This window comes from Columba livia, chromosome 1 (genome assembly GCF_036013475.1).
Source record: "Columba livia isolate bColLiv1 breed racing homer chromosome 1, bColLiv1.pat.W.v2, whole genome shotgun sequence".
Taxonomy (NCBI): Eukaryota; Metazoa; Chordata; class Aves; order Columbiformes; family Columbidae; genus Columba; species Columba livia.
Window position 1 is genome coordinate 160,406,156 of NC_088602.1, and position 22,470 is coordinate 160,428,625.

Below are 22,470 nucleotides of genomic sequence, written 5' to 3' on the forward strand. Positions count from 1 at the left end.
ACAAATACATCATAGTGAGCTAGGAAACAGCTTGGCAAGGATGTAAATCTTCCATTTGAACTCATCTTATACTTCTTTAAAGAAAATCAAAGTCAGCTTTATGATATATGGGCTCATATTTGAGCCAGTTGTTCAGCACCTTATCTTTCAGTGCTTGTGGAGCATTTTTATTTCTATCTGGGAGAAATGGTAGGCTATGGACCTACCGGATGCTGAGGGAGCTGGCTGAAGTCATTGCTGGACCGCTCTCCATCATCTTTGCCAAGTCTTGGGAAACGGAAGAGGTGCCCGAGGATTGGAGGAAAGCAAATGTCACTCCAGTCTTCAAAAAGGGCAAGAAGGAGGACCCGGGTAATTATAGACCGGTCAGCCTCACCTCTGTCCCTGGGAAAGTAATGGAACAGCTTATCCTTGGTGCCATCTCAAGGCATATCAAGGATAAGAGGGTTATTAGGGGCAGTCAGCATGGCTTCACCAAGGGTAAGTCATGCTTGACCAACCTCATAGCCTTTTATGAGAATGTGACAAGGTGGATGGATGATGGCAGAGCGGTGGATGTGGTCTACCTTGACTTCAGTAAAGCCTTTGACACAGTCTCCCACAGCATCCTCACAGCTAAGTTGAGGAGGTGTGGTGTAGACAATAGAGTAGTGAGGTGGGTTGCAAACTGGCTTAAGGAGAGAAGCCAGAGAGTGTTAGTCAATGGTGCGGAGTCTAGTTGGAGGCCAGTATCTAGTGGAGTGCCTCAGGGGTCAGTACTGGGGCCAATATTATTCAATATATTCATTAACGATTTAGACGAGGGAATAGAGTGTACTATCAGCAAGTTTGCTGATGACACTAAGCTGGGAGGTGTGGCTGACACGCCAGAAGGCTGTGCTGCCATCCAGCGGGACCTGGACAGGCTGGAGAGTTGGGCGGGGAATAACCTAATGAAATTTAACAAGGGCAAGTGTAGAGTCCTGCATCTGGGCAGGAACAACCCCAGGTTCCAGTATAGGTTGGGAAATTACATATTAGAGAGCAGTGTAGGGGAAAGGGACCTGGGGGTCCTGGTGGACAACAGGATGACCATGAGCCAGCACTGTGCCCTTGTGGCCAAGAAGGCCAATGGCATCCTGGGGTGTATTAGAAGGGGGGTGGTTAGTAGGTCAAGAGAGGTTCTCCTTCCCCTCTACTCCACCCTGGTGAGACCACATCTGGAATATTGTGTCCAGTTCTGGGCCCCTCAGTTCCAGAAGGACAGGGAACTGCTGGAGAGAGTCCAGTGCAGGGCAACAAAGATGATTAAGGGAGTGGAGCACTTCCCTTATGAAGAAAGGCTGAGGGAGCTGGGTCTCTTTAGTTTGGAGAAGAGGAGACTAAGGGGGGACCTCATTAATGTTTATAAATATATAAAGGGTGAGTGCCATGAGGATGGAGCCAGGCACTTCTCGGTGGCAAACAATGATAGGACAAGGGGTAATGGGATCATGCTGGAACACAAGAGGTTCCGCTTAAATTTGAGAAAAAACTTCTTCTCAGTGAGGGTGATAGAGCACTGGAACAGGCTGCCCAGGGAGGTTGTGGAGTCTCCTTCTCTGGAGACATTCAAAACCCGCCTGGACATGTTCCTGTGCGACCTCACCTAGGCGTTCCTGCTCCAGCAGGGGGATTGGACTAGATGATCTTTTGAGGTCCCTTCCAATCCCTAACATACTGTGATACTGTGATACTGTGATTAAAAGGAAGAGCACCCCTTGTCTGGAGGTATTTGCATGCAGAGGGTGCCGCCATAGAATTAAGAATGCAAAAATATTTTCATACCTGGGAACCCTGATTTTGACACAGTTTTCAGGAATTACTTGAAGTTTGAAAAATAATTACATTAAAGATCAAACCATTTTCAGGAAAAGTTCTCACATCATGGGGCAGAAAGAGCTGAGCTGTTTTTTCTTCTAATACTTCCACGTGGAAATGAATATGAAAGAAAATAAATATTTTCAGCAGCTCTGGTTTTGGTATTTACAATCATGGCAAGAAAACAAGCAATAGCTCAAAAACAGTGTTAAGACAAAGCCGTGAAATTTGTCCAGAATTGTAATAAATAGGGAAGAGTGAAAGCATGTAATTGCATCACACATGCTATCACATGATAGACAGGCCTAGAAAAAAGTATGAGAGGCAAGAATATAAAAATTTCCTACAACTTTTTTTGGAATATTTGGCCTAGTATAAGTAAAGAATTTATTCAAACAGAATGAAGGAAATATGTTTAGCGTGCCTTAAAAGGGAAACATAAGATAAGCACTCAAACTGACTGAAGATTTAGGAAAGAACTTTATGCCTTTCAGTCTTTGGTTTGAGGCCAATTGTGGCCTGTAATGCAGCCATTCGTAAAATAGTGGATCTTGAAATTGTTCTGTACTGGCCACTCTCTTGCTGTCACCCACTTCTGTTTTGATGTTGTTTTGCTGCTGTTGCTACATTAATTAAAATTGTTGTATTTATGCTGCGCTATAAGTAGAAAGTTACAAAACCTACTTTTTTTTTTTTAATACAGCCAAATTCTTCCCTGTCACAGAATTGCTAAAATAATGTATTGCTTTGCTGATTTTTAGAATATAAAGAATAAAAGCAGTACTTAGACATGTCATTGAAGTGCAGTGGCATAAACTGCATTTAAAAGTGAATCAAGATATATTAATTTCTAGCTCTGTTGCCTTAAGTCAGACATTATATCGAGCTTTCCCTTTGATCTATTTGAACCCTTTCCAGATAATTTCATTCCATCTTTTCAAACTGAAGCCAGTCCCATATTTTGAAGAATTAAGTCAGTTCTTCAGTAATTCAGGAGTGAGCAGTGTAATATTTTCCTTCCCTAAATGTTTGTACATTGAAATACACTGTTTACAAAGAGCAGAATAAATGCTGGGATTGCTACCTTGATAAAATCATTATAATAAACTGATTAGATTTTACTTTAGTATAATGAAAATATGGAAAAAAAATAGGAAAAAAGCATTAAAAGCTACATGTAAGTGGGTCTTTTTCATTGTGCATTCTATGCCTAGATTCTCCAAATCTAACGATAATACGTTCTCACACCTTCTAAAAATACGTAAGAAACAATATGTTTGCAGACTATAAATTGTTTTATTTATGCCCTTCTTGCTGTTTTTCAGAAGTGCCTTCTATGTGCCTATTCATCCTTTTGATTTCCTATTCCAGTTACTCCTTCCAAGTCACTGATTTGTAAAACTGGCATTGTGTACTTGCTTGTGTCTATGTGCTGAGCCATAGCTTTCAGCAGGTTCTTCCGTTTCTTAAAAATTATGATTCTCTTTGAAGGAGTGGCTTCAGCCAGAAATAGTAAATTACAAGTGTTGGCATTCTTTGGACAGGGAGGATGTGATATTACTCATAAGAGTCTTAGCAGGGTTTTAGTCAGAAGTCTGTCATCCTCTTTTCCCCATTTCCTCTGGAACTTTTTAATACAGAATGTAAGATTATTTGTAGTAATTTATATCCAGCTGAACATTGCTTTTTGGCTTGGGCAGGCTTCAAAAAGCACGTGTTTAAATCCATGTCAGCCTGTCAAAACCTTCCTTCCTTGTTTTTCCATGGTTAAGTAATTTCACTTTCTTTAATTAAATTTATCACAGGCCAAGTTGATACCTGCCATTCCTTCCTTATGCCCACACCTTTCAGATGGAATGGGTGGTTGTAGCAGATTTCCCAGATGACTTCATGGGAGAGGCTGTTTCAGGTTTTGTTCCTCAGAAAGCCCAGTACCAGGGTATGGTGCTTTCACTGAAGGTGATGGGCCAGTGTCACCCAGGGAAAAGGTTTCTGTTGGGACATCTGGATTCTTTGCTGTACTCTAGAATTACCCCTCTGTGTGGCTTTGGGTAGTTCACGAGTTACTTTAACTCTTTGTGCTAGAATAAGCCTTGTCAGCTGGGGAGGATCATCTTATTCTCCTGAGAGCCTTTGCAAACCAGACACGTTGTTTACTGCTAATAGTATTTCTCTCATTAACTCGGTTAGCCTCCAGTAATCTTAGTTATTATTTCTTACTCATGTTACCTGCACACTTTTTCTTGTATTTGTCATGTATCTGAAGGGCCCTTTGCTATTTGGAAGTTTACATTTTCCAGTTTGAAGGTGTCTTTTAATTTTCAAGTTCTATATTTTTGCCTTTTGGGTCGTTGTGCTATTTCTGCTCCCAAAGAAGAAGAATTATTTAAGACTTTTTGTACTTAAGGCTGAATGTTAATAAAGTCAAGAGATTATCCAGTTTGAAACTCCCAAATTACTTAATTCCTTTTGTTGCTTGGTGTATTTCCATTCTGAAGTGTGATGACATAACTTGATATTCATGAAGACAATGCCTTCCATCTAAAAATGCACTACTTAACAGTTATCTTCCTATATTACTTTTTTTTACAGTGATGATTCTGGATGAAAATAAGGAACCAGTGAAGGCAAATACTTTGGGAAATATTGTGGTAAAGTAAGCAAACTAAATATCTTACAGTTATGAGAAGGTTCTTACATGTGTTGTCTTTTGACTGAAGTTTTTTTATATAGGAATAATTGAAGTAACAAGTGTTGAAAGAATGGCTGTCTCTGATACTGATGCCGAACTGCCAGAAATGTTTATGTCCATTAATGCTGAAAAATTGCAAATGAAATTCTCTGAGTGTGGATTGCTGTTTTTTTTTTTCTTAGACTACAGCAAGGTTTACCATTTTCTTAATTATCAGCCTGTTGGCACAGGATGAAGCCTTCTTGTTGTGATGTATGTGTAAGATCCTGAATCATTCTCTTCACTACTTTGTATTTTGGTTTAGTGAAACAGTACAGCAGTACGGATTTACATGCTTTGATTTGCTGGTGTGATGCAACCTCCTCTTTCACTATCTCCTAATCTGAAGCAATGTACATTCCTAGAGGGAGAATGTGTGTTTTCTGATCTCTGTAAAAACAGCAAGATGTCTCTGCATGTGCTTTGCTTGAAAAATACCGTTCAGCTGTGGTAGTACTCAGACAAAATACATACAGGAAAAGACTCCAGAAAAAAAAAAAAGAAAGAAAGGAAGAAAAGAAGAAAAGAAAGAGAGAAAGAAAGAAAAAAAACCCTGCTGTTAATCATATAGGTGATTTTAGTACCATTTACCAGACTCCTATCAGATGAGTTCCATAAGCTATAATATTCTTTCTGAAAGTACACCTTTCTTAGCACCTTTTCTGAGATAGAGAGGCCTCTTTTTAGATAACACTGTGAACATCAATTACATTTTTCTTATCTTACCTTCTGCCAGAACCTTTCCTTCTGTAAAGCTCGATAGCTCCCCACAGCCCACAACAGCCCTGTACTCTGGATGTTCCACAGGCTTTTAGGCAAATGGCATTTTTTGAAGACAGATACCTACATTGTGATTAATGTGTTAGCTATAACCACCTCTGTTTTCAGTCACATAAAGTACTTCAGTTCTGAACACTTCCTATCTGCCCGTAAATACAAGTCCCAGAAGAAATGCACTCTAGAGATGAGAAAGAAATTTTTTACAATTAAGATGGTAAAACAGAGAGGTGGTAGATGCCCCATCCCTGGAGACATTCCAGGCCAGGCTGGACGGGGCTTTGAGCAACCTGATCTAGTTGAAGATGTCCCTGCCCATTGCAGGGGGGTTGGACTAGATGAGTTTTGAAGGTTCCTTCCAACCCAAACTATGTACGATTATATGATCCACTTTTGTGGAAAAATTTAGGAGAGTTGTGGTGACTCAGAGTCTTCACTGCATGCTCAGACGAATGGAAGAAAATATAAAGATTAGCATTAACTTTCAGTGAATTGAAATTCTATCAAAAGTCATACTGTTTGTACCAACTTTGAGTTGTTAAAGAGAGAAGTTAGTTGAGGTTTGAGGCAGTGGCCACGTGAGCAGGAGATGAGACACGCAAGAGCTGCAGGCACTGGAGCGAGCTGCAAATGTCCAGCCCTAAAATTGTGAACTGGCTGCATAGAGCCTGCCTGGGAGTCAGGGCTGCCAAGGTGTGAAGGTTTTCTGCTCAGCCGTACTACTGATCTCATGTCACCAGACTGCTGTGGAGAATAAGATAGTTTCACATTAAGTTATTGTACCGTATGACGCAGACGTTTGTTTTCAGGATTAAGTCTATTCCCGGCCTAATTTTCAGCATCTCAGTCTAAGCCACCAAGACACCCAGGCTCACACGATCTCCCCTGAATCAGCAGACTCATAGTTAGGCGAAGTTTTCCTGTGGCACATGTGAGATTGTGCATTCATTCCATTGCCGAGTATGAATAATTAAAATTGCTTCAGCCTTTAGCAAACTGGTTTCCAGTATCAGTGATCCAAGTCAGAGTGGAGGGCTGTCTTCCAAAGCTCTCACCTCCGTAGTGCCTGATGCCATAATAAAATGTAGGCTTGTAATCAGCAGAGAGAGAGAAAGGTGTTTTGTCAGAAAATTGATCCTAGCAGTCTTAGGCATTCAGCTAGAATGGAATATATCACCTTCCAGATGTGCTCCTCTCTCTCCAGTGATCGCAAGGGTGCCACAGATATTATAGCTTGGGGCATGTGCCCAGCATTTTCTTGCAAAAGTGTAGTGAAGTCCATCCTTAGCAACTCTGCCAAACAAGCTGAATTAGATCTACTAAGGGGTAATCTTGACAGATGTGTGCATGCATTTCTGAGTCATTACTATCTTTAAGTGTCTGTCAGGAGTGGATGTTGCCATATTAGAAGATCCTGCTGGGTTGTCATACTCTTAAAGCCAGAATTTTTCTTTCCTAATGTGGCCTCACATTTAGGCATTAATCTTAAGGCATTACCAAAGTGTTTATGTATTGATTGGTTGTTGTTGTTTGTTTTGTTTTATCTTGCCCAGCATGACTTTTACTGCAGTCAAAGAAATTGATAGGGAGAAAAGGGGGAATTTTTTGTTAGTTGGTTGAGGTTTTTTGTTTGTTTTGTTTTTGTTTTGTGTTGATTGGTTCGTTGGTTGGTTTTGTTGCATTGGATCACTCAAGAAAGAGTAGTGGCACAGGGACACTATAATTTTTATCATGTCCATATTTATTGTAATATCCACTCTGATATAGAGAGTAGAGTATTGGGGAAGAAATTACATGGTGTCATTAAAATAGTCATTATGAAACTGATTGTGAGAGAGGCTAAATATCACCCCTCTTCCAGTCTTTTTTCTGATTTAATATTTTGAAAAAATAGGATCTCTTAAAATTCATTCTGCAGCTTAACAAATGCACCACAAAAAAACCTAAACCCACAAAAACTCAAACAAACAACAAACAAAAAAATGAAAACAAGGCAAAGGTATTGATGAACTTTAGGAGGCCCATTGTGGTTCTTTTTTAACACTTCTAACATTTGAATCTGTGGGCTGTTAACAGAAATTAGTTTTAGGATATATGGTTCACAGTGTCTTAACATTTTGTTCCAGGTTTCATTCTGGTAAATGACAATTTGCTGCAGTGTTTAGTCATTTTTTAGTCATTAAAATCTGTGTTTGTTAGGTTAAGGCATCGCATTTTGTATCTTCTTTCAGCTAAGCAGCTACTTGGCTATAAAACTTTTCATTTTTTATTAGGGCTAGTTTTCAGTAAAGACCCCTCAAAAATAGTGGGCATGATCCTTGTCACAAGCAGGGTTTGTTTCTCATCCCTGAGGACATGTCCCCATGCTGCTAGCAGAAAATGTGGGAGTCAAGGCAGTTTTGACTATTACTCTTGTCATACACTCAGCAGCAAAATACGGTGTAGCTACCGTTTTAGAAAAAAAAAACCCACGTGTTTGTTTTATCTGCAGTGTATGTGAGTTGAGAAATAGCCTTAAGTTCTTTCTTGGAGAGTGGCCACACACTGCCTACAATACCAGCTGTGCAGAAGTGATTCGCTGCTGCTTTTGGTTATTTCTATCCCAGTCTAACTCCTGGTAAAGATTTTTGGGGGCTGCTTGAGGCCTGCAGTGCTAATGAGTATAGTATTTAAAATATCCTTGCAACAGCGTTTTTAATTTTGTCCTGCAGGAGTCAAATACTTTGGAGGGGTAATTCTTACGCATAATTACTCCATCTTTCTGCGCCAAGTACTTTCTTTTCTTTACTCATCTACCAGCTGACACCTGCTGTGTTGTTTTTTTTTTTTTGTGTCTGTGCCCTTTGGAAAGATTTTTGCTCACAAGAACTCTCATCCAGGCTAATTTACCTGGACAATGCAATAATCTTTTTGACTTCACAAGTCTTTCAGGATTAAGTAATCAAATACAGTGTCACAATGTTGATGATGAAAGGGCAAGGGAAAATAAAGATGACTGCAGCTCATGGGGGTGGGCTTGTATGAATTGTTTCTGAATTTACTTTTTTTTTGAGCTAGAATCTTTGGATAAGAAAGATAATTAATCAAGGACTTATTCTGAAGTGAAAATGATAGCAGCAGTGACCTCCATTTCCATTAGCAAGACTAGTCTGATTTGGTGACACACTTCTGCTTGCATTGTGCTGACCTGCTTGTAATTAATACACAATTGAAAATATGTGTATGTGTGTGTATGTAATCATGATTAGCTATCAGAATTTTCAAATCTGTCTGTTCTCATAAGGAGGATTAGCAAAGAGAAATCCCATTTAAAGTCTAGTGCAGTGGGAAACTCAGTTTGGTATTTAGACACTTTAAGAAATGTCTCATGTGATTGTTGACAGTGTCTGAAGGGGATTAAGCTGTATCTCCATTGCTTGAGTTGTTTTTATTTTTTGTCATTTTAATGATGTGCTTTGCCATCTTGCAAGTGGTGTTTAATGGCTTCCTATTGATTTTTAAAACAGAAAAAAAAAATTAAACAAATAAGGTAGCAGAAAATTAAAGTCAGCCTAATAGAGGGCCGGTTGCAGACCCGCCTGAGTGGTTGCCCTCAAGAAGATTGCTGGAGGGAGAAAACTGTTGCTTATAGAACAGTGTAAAGAAAGTGTGTTATCCTGCATAGACCACTTGCAATATGTTTTTGTAAGTAAAGGTCATACACCTAGGAACAATGGAAATTTGCTAGATTTAGAAAATGAAGGACAGTACTCTAAAAAGCAGCACTTTCAAAGGAGCTTTTGATGTTACAGTGGATAAACCTCTGAAAACACAAGATCTTTGAATGAAATGTAGCTGCTAGTGTAACTAAGCAGGCAATATGATCCCTTTTTATTCAGTAGGGAAACTGGAATGGAGCTATTTTTATTACCTGTGGATATGATGATAGTAAAACCGTTAATGCATTATGGTCAGTTCTTATGTCCATATTTCAAAAGGCTGTTGAGAAACTGGCTGGGTTTGGGAGAAAATATGAATGAGAGTGACTTGAGTGCTGGAAAACTTGCCTTGAAGAAACTTACAGTTATCTTGTGGTATGTAGTTTATCCAAGATCAGTTAAGTGATGACTTTATCAAGGTCAGGAAATATCCACAGGACAAAGACATCTCTGAGAGGCTGCTGTTTAATCCAGCATGAAGAGATTGGAAGCTGAAGCTGGATATACTCAAATGAGAAGTAAAACACATAATTTTAGTAGTGAATATTAAAAACATTGGAACGAATTCTTGGGAATATGGTGGTTTTCTTTGACACCTCTAGGTCAAACCTGAATATCTATCTTAAAGACAGTGTCATTTAACCAAAAGTCACAGACTTGAGACAGGATTTAGTAGATTATGTCCTTTAAACTGCGTTATATGGAAGGTCAGATTAGATGATCATGATGAATCTGTGCAAAAGATTTCTCTCTCTGCCAGCCTCCCACATGTTTTTTGTCAGTTTTGTCTTTTCCCTTTACAAATAAGAGAATGAGTAGGGCTTTTGATGCAGGAGCAGTTTGGCCAAAGGTGGGTTTTCTAACAGATTCCTGGCTATGTACATGTGAGTAGCATTTGAACTTTCTTTACTTTTAACCTTTTCCAAGCACTTTTGCTAGTTTTTGATGCTTTCTCTCCTTCTCACTAAACTATAGATTTATTTTTCTGCAAAATCCACACTGAAAGCAACTACCTGTGGGACCTCTTTCAGCTAATTGAATGAATATTTGGTGCAGAGAGGTGACTGTTTGAGATGCTCTCTCTTCTGTTGTGCGTTCTTCCCCCTTTTTCCATTATCGTTGTTCTTGTGTCTGAAAAAACTTCTAGATTGCAGATGACTTTTGAACTTGCAATCAAAAATTTTAAGAGTGATATTTATGTGCAGCACTACATAAATGCTGACTAATAATATAGCTGCCAGTCGAGATGATTGAGCTCCATTCACAAGCCCGAACTCATTTAACAATGGTTTGTACTTGCTTTGACTGGCTGTAATGAACAGCTTGTGAGTACCATTGTCTGCCATAAAATAAAGGGGTGTCTTTTCTGAAACTCAGCAAGGTAGCATGAAAGTTTTTCACTTTCATTCGTACTTTCTAAAATCTGCCTTTCTCTGTAAATTATCTTCTGAGTGCTGTCTATATAATTGCTTTGTTCTGTCAACAAGGAATCTTACATCATTGTGATGAGTGGTGTCCTGAAAGGACGTGATGCACAGACTCAGATTTTCTTGGGCTAAGCTAAAGGTGGGCTGTTCTGTGTAAGGTCAGGCACCAATGTATGAAAAAATAAACGAACTGTAAAACAATGCTTAAAAAAAAAAATAATAGTTGGTGTTTAAAATTCTCCAGCAGACAACAGTTACTGTGAAAGCAGTTCAGAGTTTTACTGCAAGCTAGATGAGCTGCCAAGCTCGCCCAATCTGTTTTAGATTCTCCACTTTATACTGAAATTACCTTCTTATCTTTGTAAAACGTAGCCAGAGCGGATCTTTGTAAAATTGAACCCGTATAATTTATATCATTAATTTACACAGTTTACCTGGTTTTCCTGATGCTGTTCTAAATGTATTCAACCTTGAAATGAGAAACGGGCCTGGATCTGTATTCCTGCAATTGTCACCTTAATTTGTTTGGAGTAAATGGAGAATAGCATCATTGCTCTACCGGTGAAAAACTGGCATGACTGAGATCACAATTCACACTTATACATGGTTTTTTGAAGTTTGAAATCCAAAGGTAAACTTTTCTCAATTTCAGATGCATTGATTCAGCTCAGTGTAGATTTTTGACTTGAACCTTGCCTGGGTTTGAATCTGCGCCTATTCTTTGCTAGTTAAATGGGATGACTTGGGTGTAGTTAGCCTGATCCAGTGTAGCTGGTAACACATTTGTATTTTAGAAAAACCTGGCAAGCTTGTCTTAAATTTGTATCTGTTGAAGCTCCTGACTGTCCAGAAGGAAGAAGCACTGATGAGATGGAGGACGCTGCTAGAGTTAGGACCATATGAAAAACCCAAGCAAGAATAGCATAAGGGAGGGCTTATGTTTAAACTGATAACAGATGCAAAGGCTCAATACCAGCTGGTTTGTGGCTTGGTGTGCAGGATGAGAGAGAAACTAGAGAAATAAAGTAAATACCTCCCAAAAGGAAACCAAGCAAAGCAACCTCTTTGTAAATTGTGGAAATGGTGATGAAGGAGTCTACCTCCTTCTGTCTTGGTCTTCTGTGCTCCTGTTGCTTGTGAAAGGAAAGCAGGATCATGTCTGGTTCAGTCATGCTCACTTATGTATAGCTGGCATTTTTTGGTAATATATCAACTCGATAAAAATAACCCCAAAAGGCCTTGAGTATCAACTCAATGTTTGGACAAAGAGACAACAGTTTTTAAATATAGAACTTTTATAGGTGTGTGTGTTATGTTTCCTAGGGAAACATAAACCCAGACACAAACCCAACATCTAAACATGTTCCATTTTTATGGAGGGGCTGAGGAAAGGAAGAGATATTGGCTTTCAGGTTGCTGTTATTTTCTGACTATTTGATTTTCTCTCTTCTGGCTCCTTTCACATTATTATTATTCAGTTCTGCTCCCTTTGGAATTCATGGCAGCATTCCCCCCAACAGCAGTGGGATGGAGGTGTTTTTGGCTCTGGGCATTTTAATCCTAATGTCCTGGCAAAATTCCAATACATGTAATTATGTTCTGGGAAGCTGAATTTTACCTTTATTAATTTTATTAATTACTTGTGTTTGCCTAGCACCTAGAAATTCTAGTCAGTCATGATGCTAAGAACTTTACTATCACAGAAGAATTGTATGTGCCCATTACTGTGGAATTATTTTGCCTGAAAGATGGACACATGGAAGACAGCATTCAGTTTTTTACTTCATAGATGGAATGGAGTCCTAACTGCAAGTAATCTTTTACAGAAAGCCATGGAGGCACATTTTCAGATTGCACTATAGAGATACCTGTGGTAGCCAGTAGTTCAGGTGTATGGATTCCATAGACTCATGAAATATGCACTGTGGATGCACTTATCATTGCAATTCACTTTTAAAAACAAAACCAAAACCCACAAACAAACAAACCAAACCAAACAACCAAAACCCAAAATGGTGGGAGAATTATATTTTTGGTGATGTGCTGTGTACTGGTATGTTTAGATTTCTAAACAATTACAGTTAAAGAAAGAAAAATGTTTTTCTTTTTCTGATTTCAGCAGTAAAATTGATTCTTCTGTGTAGTGACTGTGAAGTACTTAATAGAGCTGTGGAGAAATTATTAAGGACTTTGTCAATATGAGTTTTTCTTTCCTACCACAAGGATGTTTCAGACTGTTAAATAACTTTAAAGTGCAAAATTTTCAATGACTGAGGCAGTTACGAACTTCTATGCTATTAGCAACCAGGCAGCAACCATAGTAACTGCCATTCTCTAGCGTTTTTTCTTGAATCTAAACAAGAGATTTTTCTTTTAAACTCCTACATACACAAACACTAGGATCAATATATTGTTTTTCTGATTTATTTTTTTCAAGGCAAATACTCTATATGTCATGTTTGTGTATCACAAGGATGCTCACTAAGCTTGGAAGGCTTAAAATAGGCCAGTGAATTCCCTCCAGATGGGCGGAGGCCAAGCTGCCCTCCTGGAGCCTGGTGACTACCCCGGCAGTGTCTTGGCATTTCTGGCTTTACCTTGACTATATTTTCAGAGAATGTGGAGGTGTTGAGCCCGAACAATCAGAGAAAGTAGTGTTATAATATTTATAGTAATATATTCTATTATGCTAATGGAGCTGAATTAAGATGAAAAAGACCTGGAGTGTGAAAAATCATGGATTTGAATGATTACTAGATGATATAGACTTTTCAATGCAGCTTGTACTATTTATAATTAAGGTTAAAAATATATATATATATATATATATAGAGAGAGAGAGAGAGAGAGAGAGAGAGATTGAGAGAATTATTCTTTTTGTACATGTAAGCATGGAACCATAGAACAGTTTGGGTTGGAAGGGACCTTCAAAGCTCATCTAGTCCAACCCCCCTGCAATGAGCAGGGACATCTTCAGCTAGATCAGGTTGCTCAGAGCCCTGTCCAGCCCGGCCTGCAATGTCTCCAGGGATGGGGCATCTACCACCTCTCTGGGCAACCTGTGCCAGTGTTTCACCACCCGCATTGTAAAAAAAAATCTTCCTTATGTCTGGCCTGAATCTCCCCTCCTTTAGTTTAAAAACATTACCCCTTGTCTTATCACAACAGGCCCTGCTAAAAGGTCTGTCCCTGTCTTGCTTACAGGCCCGTTTTAAGTACTGAAAGGCCACAGTAAGGTCTCCCCAGAGCCTTCTGTTCTCCAGGGTGAATAAATGTCATTGAGGTGGTTGCACCTTTTTCTTGTGACCTGAACATCACAGGAGACTTGTAACTATGTCGATGTTGCTACGCTGCAGAGGGGTGTTTCACTGCTGGAGATGTTGCCTTTTGGTGTCACAGGGGCACTAGCAGAGTAGAAAACAAAATACCCTTGGCTAAAAATCTGTTTGTTAGGAGTGCAGACATGCACTAGCAAAATCTGTATGAAGCATTTATGATTTTATCTGTATAAATATCCTTGCTTGCACGTTTTCTCATTGTCACTACAGTTGAGCTTCATAAACCTTGTGTTGAGATGCCTGAATATGTGTCTTGGGCAGTTCAAGTAAGCTGTGTTTAACCCTGTCAGAGCTTTGAGGGAGAAAACAACTGCTTCTTTGTTAGCTGAGACTTCTATAGCTTGTTTTCTTCTGGCAGATAGGTATGTGGAGTGTCCCGTATTTTGTCATGCATATATCCTTGGTTGAAGAATGGGTGTATAGTATGCATTGAAAACTCAGCTAATAAAGCCATTCAAAACTTAGCAGCTTCACTTCTTCAAAAAATAAAAAGAAGTCCAGTTATTTCAGAAAGTTCTGAGTGACTCATCAGTACACTTTCAAAGAATTCCTCCAATAATTCCAATAATATAATGCACTGCTAAAGTAAAACTAAAAAAAAATATTCAGATTCTCATGACTGAAGTAATTTGAATTATATCTTTCTACAGAAACTGAAGATCTGTGTGTCTGATAATTCAGTTCATGTCTTTGCATTGTGAGTGTGTATGTGCGTTAGAGAAAGAGACACCTGTAATAAAGAAATTGTCTGTATCACAGCATATACCCACACATTTCTGACAGATACTTAATCCTTGGAAAGGATTGAAAGCTGAACGCTGATAACATGTTCATAATACAGCATGTGGTGTTTACTAGACCAAACATTATTTTGCTGAATGTGAGAGATGTTTATGTTATATAAAACGGGTCTAGATACAGTTCAGCACTATATGCATGTGATCACAACAAATGTATGTGTTCTTTTTGATGTGTTATTAGCATATTATTGAAAAGAAGTGTTTTCTGATTGTATAGCCTATGATTATTTATCTGAATATAAAGTATGAATGGAGAGTATGAGTTGTACCTGTTATATCTGTGTTTCTAACTACTTCCTTCTGCTCTTCTTAATTTAAGGTTGCCTTTGCCTCCTGGAGCATTCTCAGGTCTTTGGGAAAATCAGGAAACATTCCAGAAGTTGTATTTCCAAAAATTCCCAGTAAGAATTGCAAAATTAATTATATAAATTTTGGTAATCCTGCAGAACTTAGTAACAGTAGACTGAAACTAGATAACATTAAAAATTATCATATCTTATTTTAGTGGAACATCTTTGATATATGTGTTACAGAATTAAAAAAAAATTCAAGGTGAAAGCTTCTTCATATATACTTCAAACGTTTGGGCACACTGTGGTGAATTTTTGGTTTTCGTTGGTTGGTTGCTTTTTCGTTTGTGTTATTTTTGGTTTTGTTTGTTTGTGTTTTTTTTTCTTTTTAGGATCTGAAACAGAAGGAAACCTCAAGCTTCTGAACCTAAAAATCAGCATTTGATCTAATAAAAGATAAAAGCATTGCAACCTTAGACTAGCATAGCTTCAAATACACTACTGCTCTTGACATGCAGTCATTTTAACTGTTAACAGTCCAATATATGCACTTAACCACTGTGCATGTAGATACATTGGAGGCTTCTTGCTGAATTGTTTCCTTGTCAGATGAACTATACAAAGATCGTCTTCCTCCTTGACTTACAGAAATACATAGACTGGTCCTATGTGCATGTCCAAAATGGAAGACTTTGTTCAATAAAAGTAAATGAGCAAAATAATCAGGCAAATTATTCTCTGTGTGCTCTTCCATCATGCTGCTGCTGACGTCTGCATCCAGCAAGCAGGAATGTCTTTGGGGGCAATGTGATGACTCTCATTGTATTGTAACAATTCCATTCTCCTTGTGTAGATTCAGGCAACCTCCTTCTCCAGGCTGTTAGGGGTCAAAGCAAGCAGAGTAGGAAAATATCTAGGTTTATGTATTGTCTTCTGTCTTAGCAAAGACTACAAAACCTTTTTCTGGAAAGGGAGCTGCATGGTTTATAATGACAGAAGAATGGTGAAAAATGTTCATGACTTAAATCTGTCAGGCACTAAAAAAATATTTCATTTGAAACAATCACTTTTGTTTGTTGGTTTCACGGGACATGGGCAGATGTTCCTAGTACTAATTTGAGTTTACTTTTGGTTGTGTTGTATCTAGGGATATTACGATACTATGGATGCAGGTTATATGGATGAACATGGCTATTTGTATGTCCTGTCTCGAGCTGATGATGTGATCAATGTTGCTGGACACAGAATTTCTGCAGGTGCGATTGAAGAGGTGAGCATTGGCTGACAGTAAAATAGAAGGGCAAAAGTTGAAAAATCTCACAAAATCTCTCATTTTCTATCTGCTTTTTATTGATTACATTTGCATTGGTTCTTTTATCAAAAACATTAATTGTTTCAGGTCCTTCCTATTATGGTGCTTTCGAAGACCATAATAAACTTAGTCAACAATAAGCCATTTGTACCATGGGATTGATAGAACAGGCATGATTTGATGTTGGAAGGTGGAGTTAAGGGGCACCATGATAGCATGGAAAGCATTCCTGTAAGCTCTGATAACATATTTATTTGGGAATACATGAAGATAATGTAGGATCAGTGTGCGACGTAGCTTCACCAGCTACTGTAGTTTGTCAGGAGTAGAAACTTTTATTCCTAAAATACAGTTTTTAGTTCACGTAGGCTCACATTCAGTGCTTTTTCTTGATTTGAAGAGTTTCTTTCACAGTTTCCTGAGAGCTGTTTTGTCTCTTATTGTATGAGGAGTGCTAAATGAACAATGAAAATTTCTGTTAAACCCCCCCCCCCCGCTGTTAAATTGAAAGTCATTAATGTAATACCCATACAACTCAAAAAGTTGAAAATAGTGCAGTTCATAATAGTATCTGGATTTCGTATCATTGTTCACTCACTTCTCTGGAACCGCTGTGACTGATTGCCAGTTACAAATTTCCCTGATGATATATCAATTGCTTATTCAGGGAGTACAGGAAAAGGTGTGCTGGACATGTACAAGGCAAAACCACACTTTTAAGAACTCTGAATTTAACTGTTCACTGAATCACAAACTAATCTATTAGTAATTTTTTGTTTTACACTGTTTATTAGTATAGTGATTATTTTTTTTAAAGGCGAGAAAACTTTAGAGAGAATAGAAACAATTTGGATTATACAGAAGTGAACAAATTTGGACAAACACAGGCAATGCTTTGAGGTTGGGTCAGACAGGGAGCTGAACCAGTCACTGCCTTGACTTGGATTTATGAAGCCATAAAAGTGGCTTTCAGTCTGCTTAAACCTCTTTCCTTTTGAAGTAATTTTTTGGTATTGCTTTGCTAAAGTGCAGCATGGAATCTCATCCCACCCCTTACTGCTCCGCTGCTCAAGGGCTGGGTGTTGCTTCTTCGCTTCAGGCTGAATGCAAAGCTGATATAACAAATGATTAATTGAAACACCTCCTCGACTGTATTAGCTTCGTAACAATCATTCTGAGCTCAGTGTCTTTGTTTTTCTCCCTGCTAGTCAGGTTTTTTCCCCTAGAAACAAAAAATGTTTCAGCACTATGAAATTCTAGAAGCTTTTCTATTCACCTTTTGAACAAAGCTAAAACCCAAGATTGTTGTTAATGCATGCACAGCAAATTGCTAGTTAAATGGGAAAGCATTAACAAGACCACGATTAGCTCTTCAGTAAGATCAGTAAATACAGAATTAGAGGTTCATTGAATCGCCATTCTAGTTGACAGTCACCTTGTTGAGCAAGTATATTATCTACATTTACACTACAGCGGCATTATAAGTTTAACAAGTTTTTCCTTTGACTAAGAATTTCATCTTCATTATGTTCCAAACAATTAGTTTCTTTGTCCAAGGTGTCAATTAGTATCCTAGGGGCTTCATCTTTACTGCAGTTCAGGAGATGTTCCTGTTTACCTTGCTGATCAGTGATTGCTGGCCATTGTGGTAACCTCAGCTTGTGTCAATCCATCCATCTCTCTTGTCTTTGCATCTCTGGTGTCCCTGCTTGCTGTGTCCCTTTCTGAAAAAGCACAAATCAAATCTTGCCTATCTGAGGCAACAGACATGAAACTTCTGGGATCGTAGTTTGTGAAATGAGTGTAGCTTCTGTCCAACAAAGTGTGCCAGAAACACTCTGTGCAGATTTCTTTTGCTAAAAACTACTTGATATGTGTTGTAGTGGCATGGGACAGAAGGACGGTTTTTGCTTCCTGTTTTGGCTACAAATCTAAAGGATGGTGAAATCTGCATTTAGGATGCGTTATGGGAGAACCTTTGAATTGTTCCTTCCACCATGGATTTCACAATCAAGTCACTCAAGAGCCTCCCTTCTGTTAAATGGAACAGCAGTGATTCAGCTTTTCCTTCAGGTTTTTTTCTCTCCTGTCTTCTTGCTCATGCCATTTTATGAGTAGCCAATGCAAAGGTGGCATTCCTACTTCAAACAAACAAACAAAACCCACCCTCCTTGCCCCAAACAAATAATTATTCTTAAAACTTCTTTTAGTTAGTCTTCCTTTCAATCATCCCACTGCCTTTGATTTTGACAGCACAGTCTGTTAAGATTTGTTATTGGCAAACATATAGTCCTTGTATGCACAAATAAATTAATATGCGCAGTCACATTATGTGATCTCTGTGTGGCCTTTGTGTAGGATCGCGTTAGGTCCTCTTTGTGGCTTAGTACAGAGGACATGTTGAAAGCACTGTTGACAGCAAGATGCCCCAAGCAACACTGATATATACATGAAAAGAGCCGCTTGCTTTGGAAGTGGATTCACAGCTGCTGGTATCATAAGTCCAACTTTGTCCCAGACTTAGTGACACATTTCTCAGTATGTACTGAGACATCTTGGTGACATTTTTCCAGGAAGGGAGAACCTCAGCTGGCTAATTGGAAAGAAAAGAGAATCTCTCACATTTTTTCATAAAAGAGAATTTGAGATACTAGTGCTACTGTCCATCACTTGTATAATTGTGTAAATGTGTAGTAGGAAGGAGGGGACTCTGGTTTAATTCCCATTTTTGTCTAAGGAGGCTGAGAACTAATGTTTCCAAGAAAGTGAGCTAAACTAGGCTGGCTGCAGGCTGAGGTTGTGCCTGTGTTTGGCTTTGATTGAAACTATGCCAACAAAGAATGAAAGAGTCAGAGAGAAAAAAATCAATATGACTTTATAGCCCTGTAGTAGGAGTGCTTCTGTGGTTTTGGTCCTTACTCCACATACTTAACTCTATGCTATTCATGTTAGACTAATGCTATTTGTTCTAGCAAATATTTCATTTAAAAAAACAAAGATGTGATACTCTCTCAAAGCTGTAAGGAAATCAGCTTTGCTTTGTTCTACATTTGTATCTTGTGCTGCCATAGTTTTCATTTCTATGTTTCTTTGAAAACTACACATAAGTGTGTGTGAAAGAATACACATGTGTGCATCTGCAACATGTGTAATCGGAATCCTGAGGTGTACTGACTAAATACTTTTTGCTGTCAAAACATAAGAAAGTAGTCTGTTTCTTATGTCCATGCCTATGGAATTTTTCACTGAAATGTTCAATTATTATTGTGCTTAGGGTTTTTTTTTCCTGTCTTTTAGTGTATTCTCTTCCATCATGGTGTGGCAGACTGTGCTGTTGTGGGCCAGGAGGATGCATTAAAAGGACACGTTCCCTTTGCCCTGTGTGTACTGAGAGAAGGTGAGAGCTCGATGCTACTAATGTTACTGAGACTTGCAAAAGTCCCAGAAAAGGTAAAGGATATGAGCTTCTTCACTAGGTATAAATACAGAAGAGGGGAAGATCTTGGAAGAAATTGTTGAGCGAGTTAGAACTACCATTGGTCCAGTAGCAGCTTTCCAGAAGGGGGTGTTTGTGAAACAGCTACCAAAAACACGTTCTGGCAAGATACCACGTTCGGCTCTTTCTGCACTCGTCAGTGGAAAGCCATACAAGGTAAGTTGGAGATATGTGCTTTAATGAATCGGGCACATGTGCACATCCACAGACACAACAACATGGTTTCAATTCTCTAGACCGTTCTGCAACTGGTCTGTGACATCAGGTAGCACATCATACTGTGTCTTACTTTCATGTTGCAGACCTTTCCAGATACCTTTTTTTATTGATTGCTTTTGAAGGCTAGGTTTAGAACATTTTCTCTACTAAATTCTATCTTTCTGTTGAAAAACAGCGATCTACTATCACATGCTTATGTATATTCTTCCTTTTCAGATAACACCAACCATTGAAGATGCTAGTGTGTTTAAACACATTGAAGAAGTGCTAAAGAAAAATTAAATGAGATAATAGGTTGATAACAAACATGTCAGTTACTGAAGAATACAAAGAGACTTTCTGTTAGAAAATACCACATTTTAAAAACTAGTAATGATTTGGGACTATTTTTTTTTTACTTCAGAAATGTTACTGTGTTCTTTGCCTTATTGTCACAGCCAATGAAGCATACTAAAGACTCCCATGTTGTCATTATATGCTGGATATTACGGTTGCTAAGAATTGCAAATAGAATTCATACATTTCTATAGCCTTAAAGGGAAGGAGTCACTGGATTATCTCATATGATGTCACATAACCTTACTTTTCAATCCATTATTGTATAATGTGACCAGTAACTTGAGTTTGGCTGAAACAGCTTACAAAAGGTAAGTCGTGAACCAAGGGCAGAGATAAATAGGAATTCTAATTTGAAAATTATTGCAGACATAAATTGTCCTCACCTGTAAATTATGAGCTTTTATGTCTTTTACATTTTTATACATTTTAGGATTTTTAAATTCATTTTCTCGATTTCACTGTGGTTTTTTCCTAAGTCTTTCTGCTATAAATTGAATCCCTCTATATTTTTTTACTCAATAACTTTCTGAAATGTCTTTTTTATAGAATGATAGATGATTTCTGGCTTTAAAATCTGTGGAAATCTTTATTTGTCCGTAGTAGTATTCAATAACAATCACATATTTTAAATAAAGGCAGGCATTTACTCTTTGCTTTTTTTTTTGGTAATTTTGTTTCTGTGGTTTATATCATTGATGATAAGAATCACCAGGATGTGCTTTGGCTGACATAATTAGACATTTCAGGCTTGTTGTGATGCATATAACCAAGGAATTTAGCAAATGCAGATACCAGGTGGCCAATTCTTGTCCTTATACACCATTTCAAAATACTGTGGTTCTCAACAAACCAGGAGATGGAGGTTACACACTCCAAATGCATTACTTCTCAAGCTGCAGGGTTTTAACTGAACAATAGATGTACAAATCCTCTAAAAAAATATACATTCACAGAGAAGTTTAAACACAGAGGAGTTACTCAAACTCAGCAAAGTTTTCCAGAGGAAGAAACAGTAAGCAATACGCAAACTCAGGTGATGTTGGTATAAAAGAGAGGTCCTGTACTTAGGCTAAGCTTAGGTAGAAGTCTAGGTATATTTTGCTGGGGCAGTGAGTCCTCAATCATCCAGAAACACTGTTGTCTCCTACTGGGTAGAGGTAGGGATCATAGCACTGTGAAGTGATGAAGTAAACCAGCAGACTGATGTAGGAGCTAAAAGGCCATAAACACGTGCTAATTAACATGAGCCATACCCTCCTGTTGCCTTGTGCCTGTGCCTTTTCGTAGAGTCAGTGAGCTCTACCAGTGCCATAAGAAAAGAAGTCTGTGTGTTGTTTTTAACCAGAGACTGCAGGCAGCTGAGCCAACCATGTTGAAATGGGTCATACAGTCATATAATGAAACAGCCTGGTTTCAGTCTGTGCTGTACTTGTTTTTTGCCAAATAATTGCACAGTAAGGTAGCCACCCTGCTCCGCTATTTAATTTAGTTGAAAATCACAATATGAACAGGGAGTAAACACATTTAAAGACTGGGTAAAGGCTGATGGTGCTGTCTGGTAGATATGCTAAGTGTACAGGCTAGTGATTTATATGTGGGAGTAATTTTGCTCCTCAGAGATGTCCTGATAAATTTATTGAAATACTTCTTATATAAATTGCAGTTAGTTGAAGATGTTATTTCCTTCGGGATGGATTATTCAAATACCAAGGTTTAATAGTATGATCTGGCATGAGCCTGTGGTGCCTTGTAGAGACTGCTGAGTATTTTTCAGTTTCATGATGCTGCAACTTGTCAACCTACGCTGAACAGCTACAGGGCAAGAGAGACATCATGGAAGTTGTCACCGGTGGGTTTTTTTAAATCGGTGAGAAACTACAAGGTTCTTACCACAGAGAAAATGTGCCACATTCATGAGGTGCATGGCCGTTACTTTTGCAAGCTGTGATGCTAAGTTGTGCATATTCAGTGTAGTTATCCCAGCTGCAGTCATCAGATTGCAATTGCAGAAGCAGGGGAGGGGAACCAATTAGTCAGAGCACAAGTCCTCTAATAAAGAATAGGATGTAGGATAGGAGGATTAATTTCCTAGATCTCATATAGTTTTCCCAATGACACCTCATGTTCCTACACCAGTGTCCCCGTTCATAAGGTAAGGTAACCTGTTTCCTAGTTTGAGCTCTTTTTTTAAGGAAGGGAGGATT

The 22,470-nt window shown here is 38.5% G+C and overlaps 1 protein-coding gene across 6 annotated transcripts in view; it reads left to right on the forward strand.

Annotated features, from left to right (window-relative positions):
- Nucleotides 1–20,919, forward strand: part of ACSS3 (acyl-CoA synthetase short chain family member 3) — a 118,453-nt gene extending 97,534 nt beyond the window's left edge. For all 6 annotated transcript variants that reach the window (XM_065041551.1, XM_065041540.1, XM_065041523.1 and 3 more), the window contains 6 exons: nt 4,432–4,495; nt 14,930–15,011; nt 16,048–16,170; nt 19,510–19,609; nt 19,689–19,864; nt 20,144–20,919. In XM_065041551.1, coding sequence (XP_064897623.1) covers nt 4,432–4,495; nt 14,930–15,011; nt 16,048–16,170; nt 19,510–19,609; nt 19,689–19,864; nt 20,144–20,209 — 611 coding nt within the window. In that variant the 3' untranslated portion in view covers nt 20,210–20,919. The remainder of the gene's footprint in view (nt 1–4,431; nt 4,496–14,929; nt 15,012–16,047; nt 16,171–19,509; nt 19,610–19,688; nt 19,865–20,143) is intronic.
- The last annotated feature ends 1,551 nt before the right edge of the window (nt 20,920–22,470 follow it).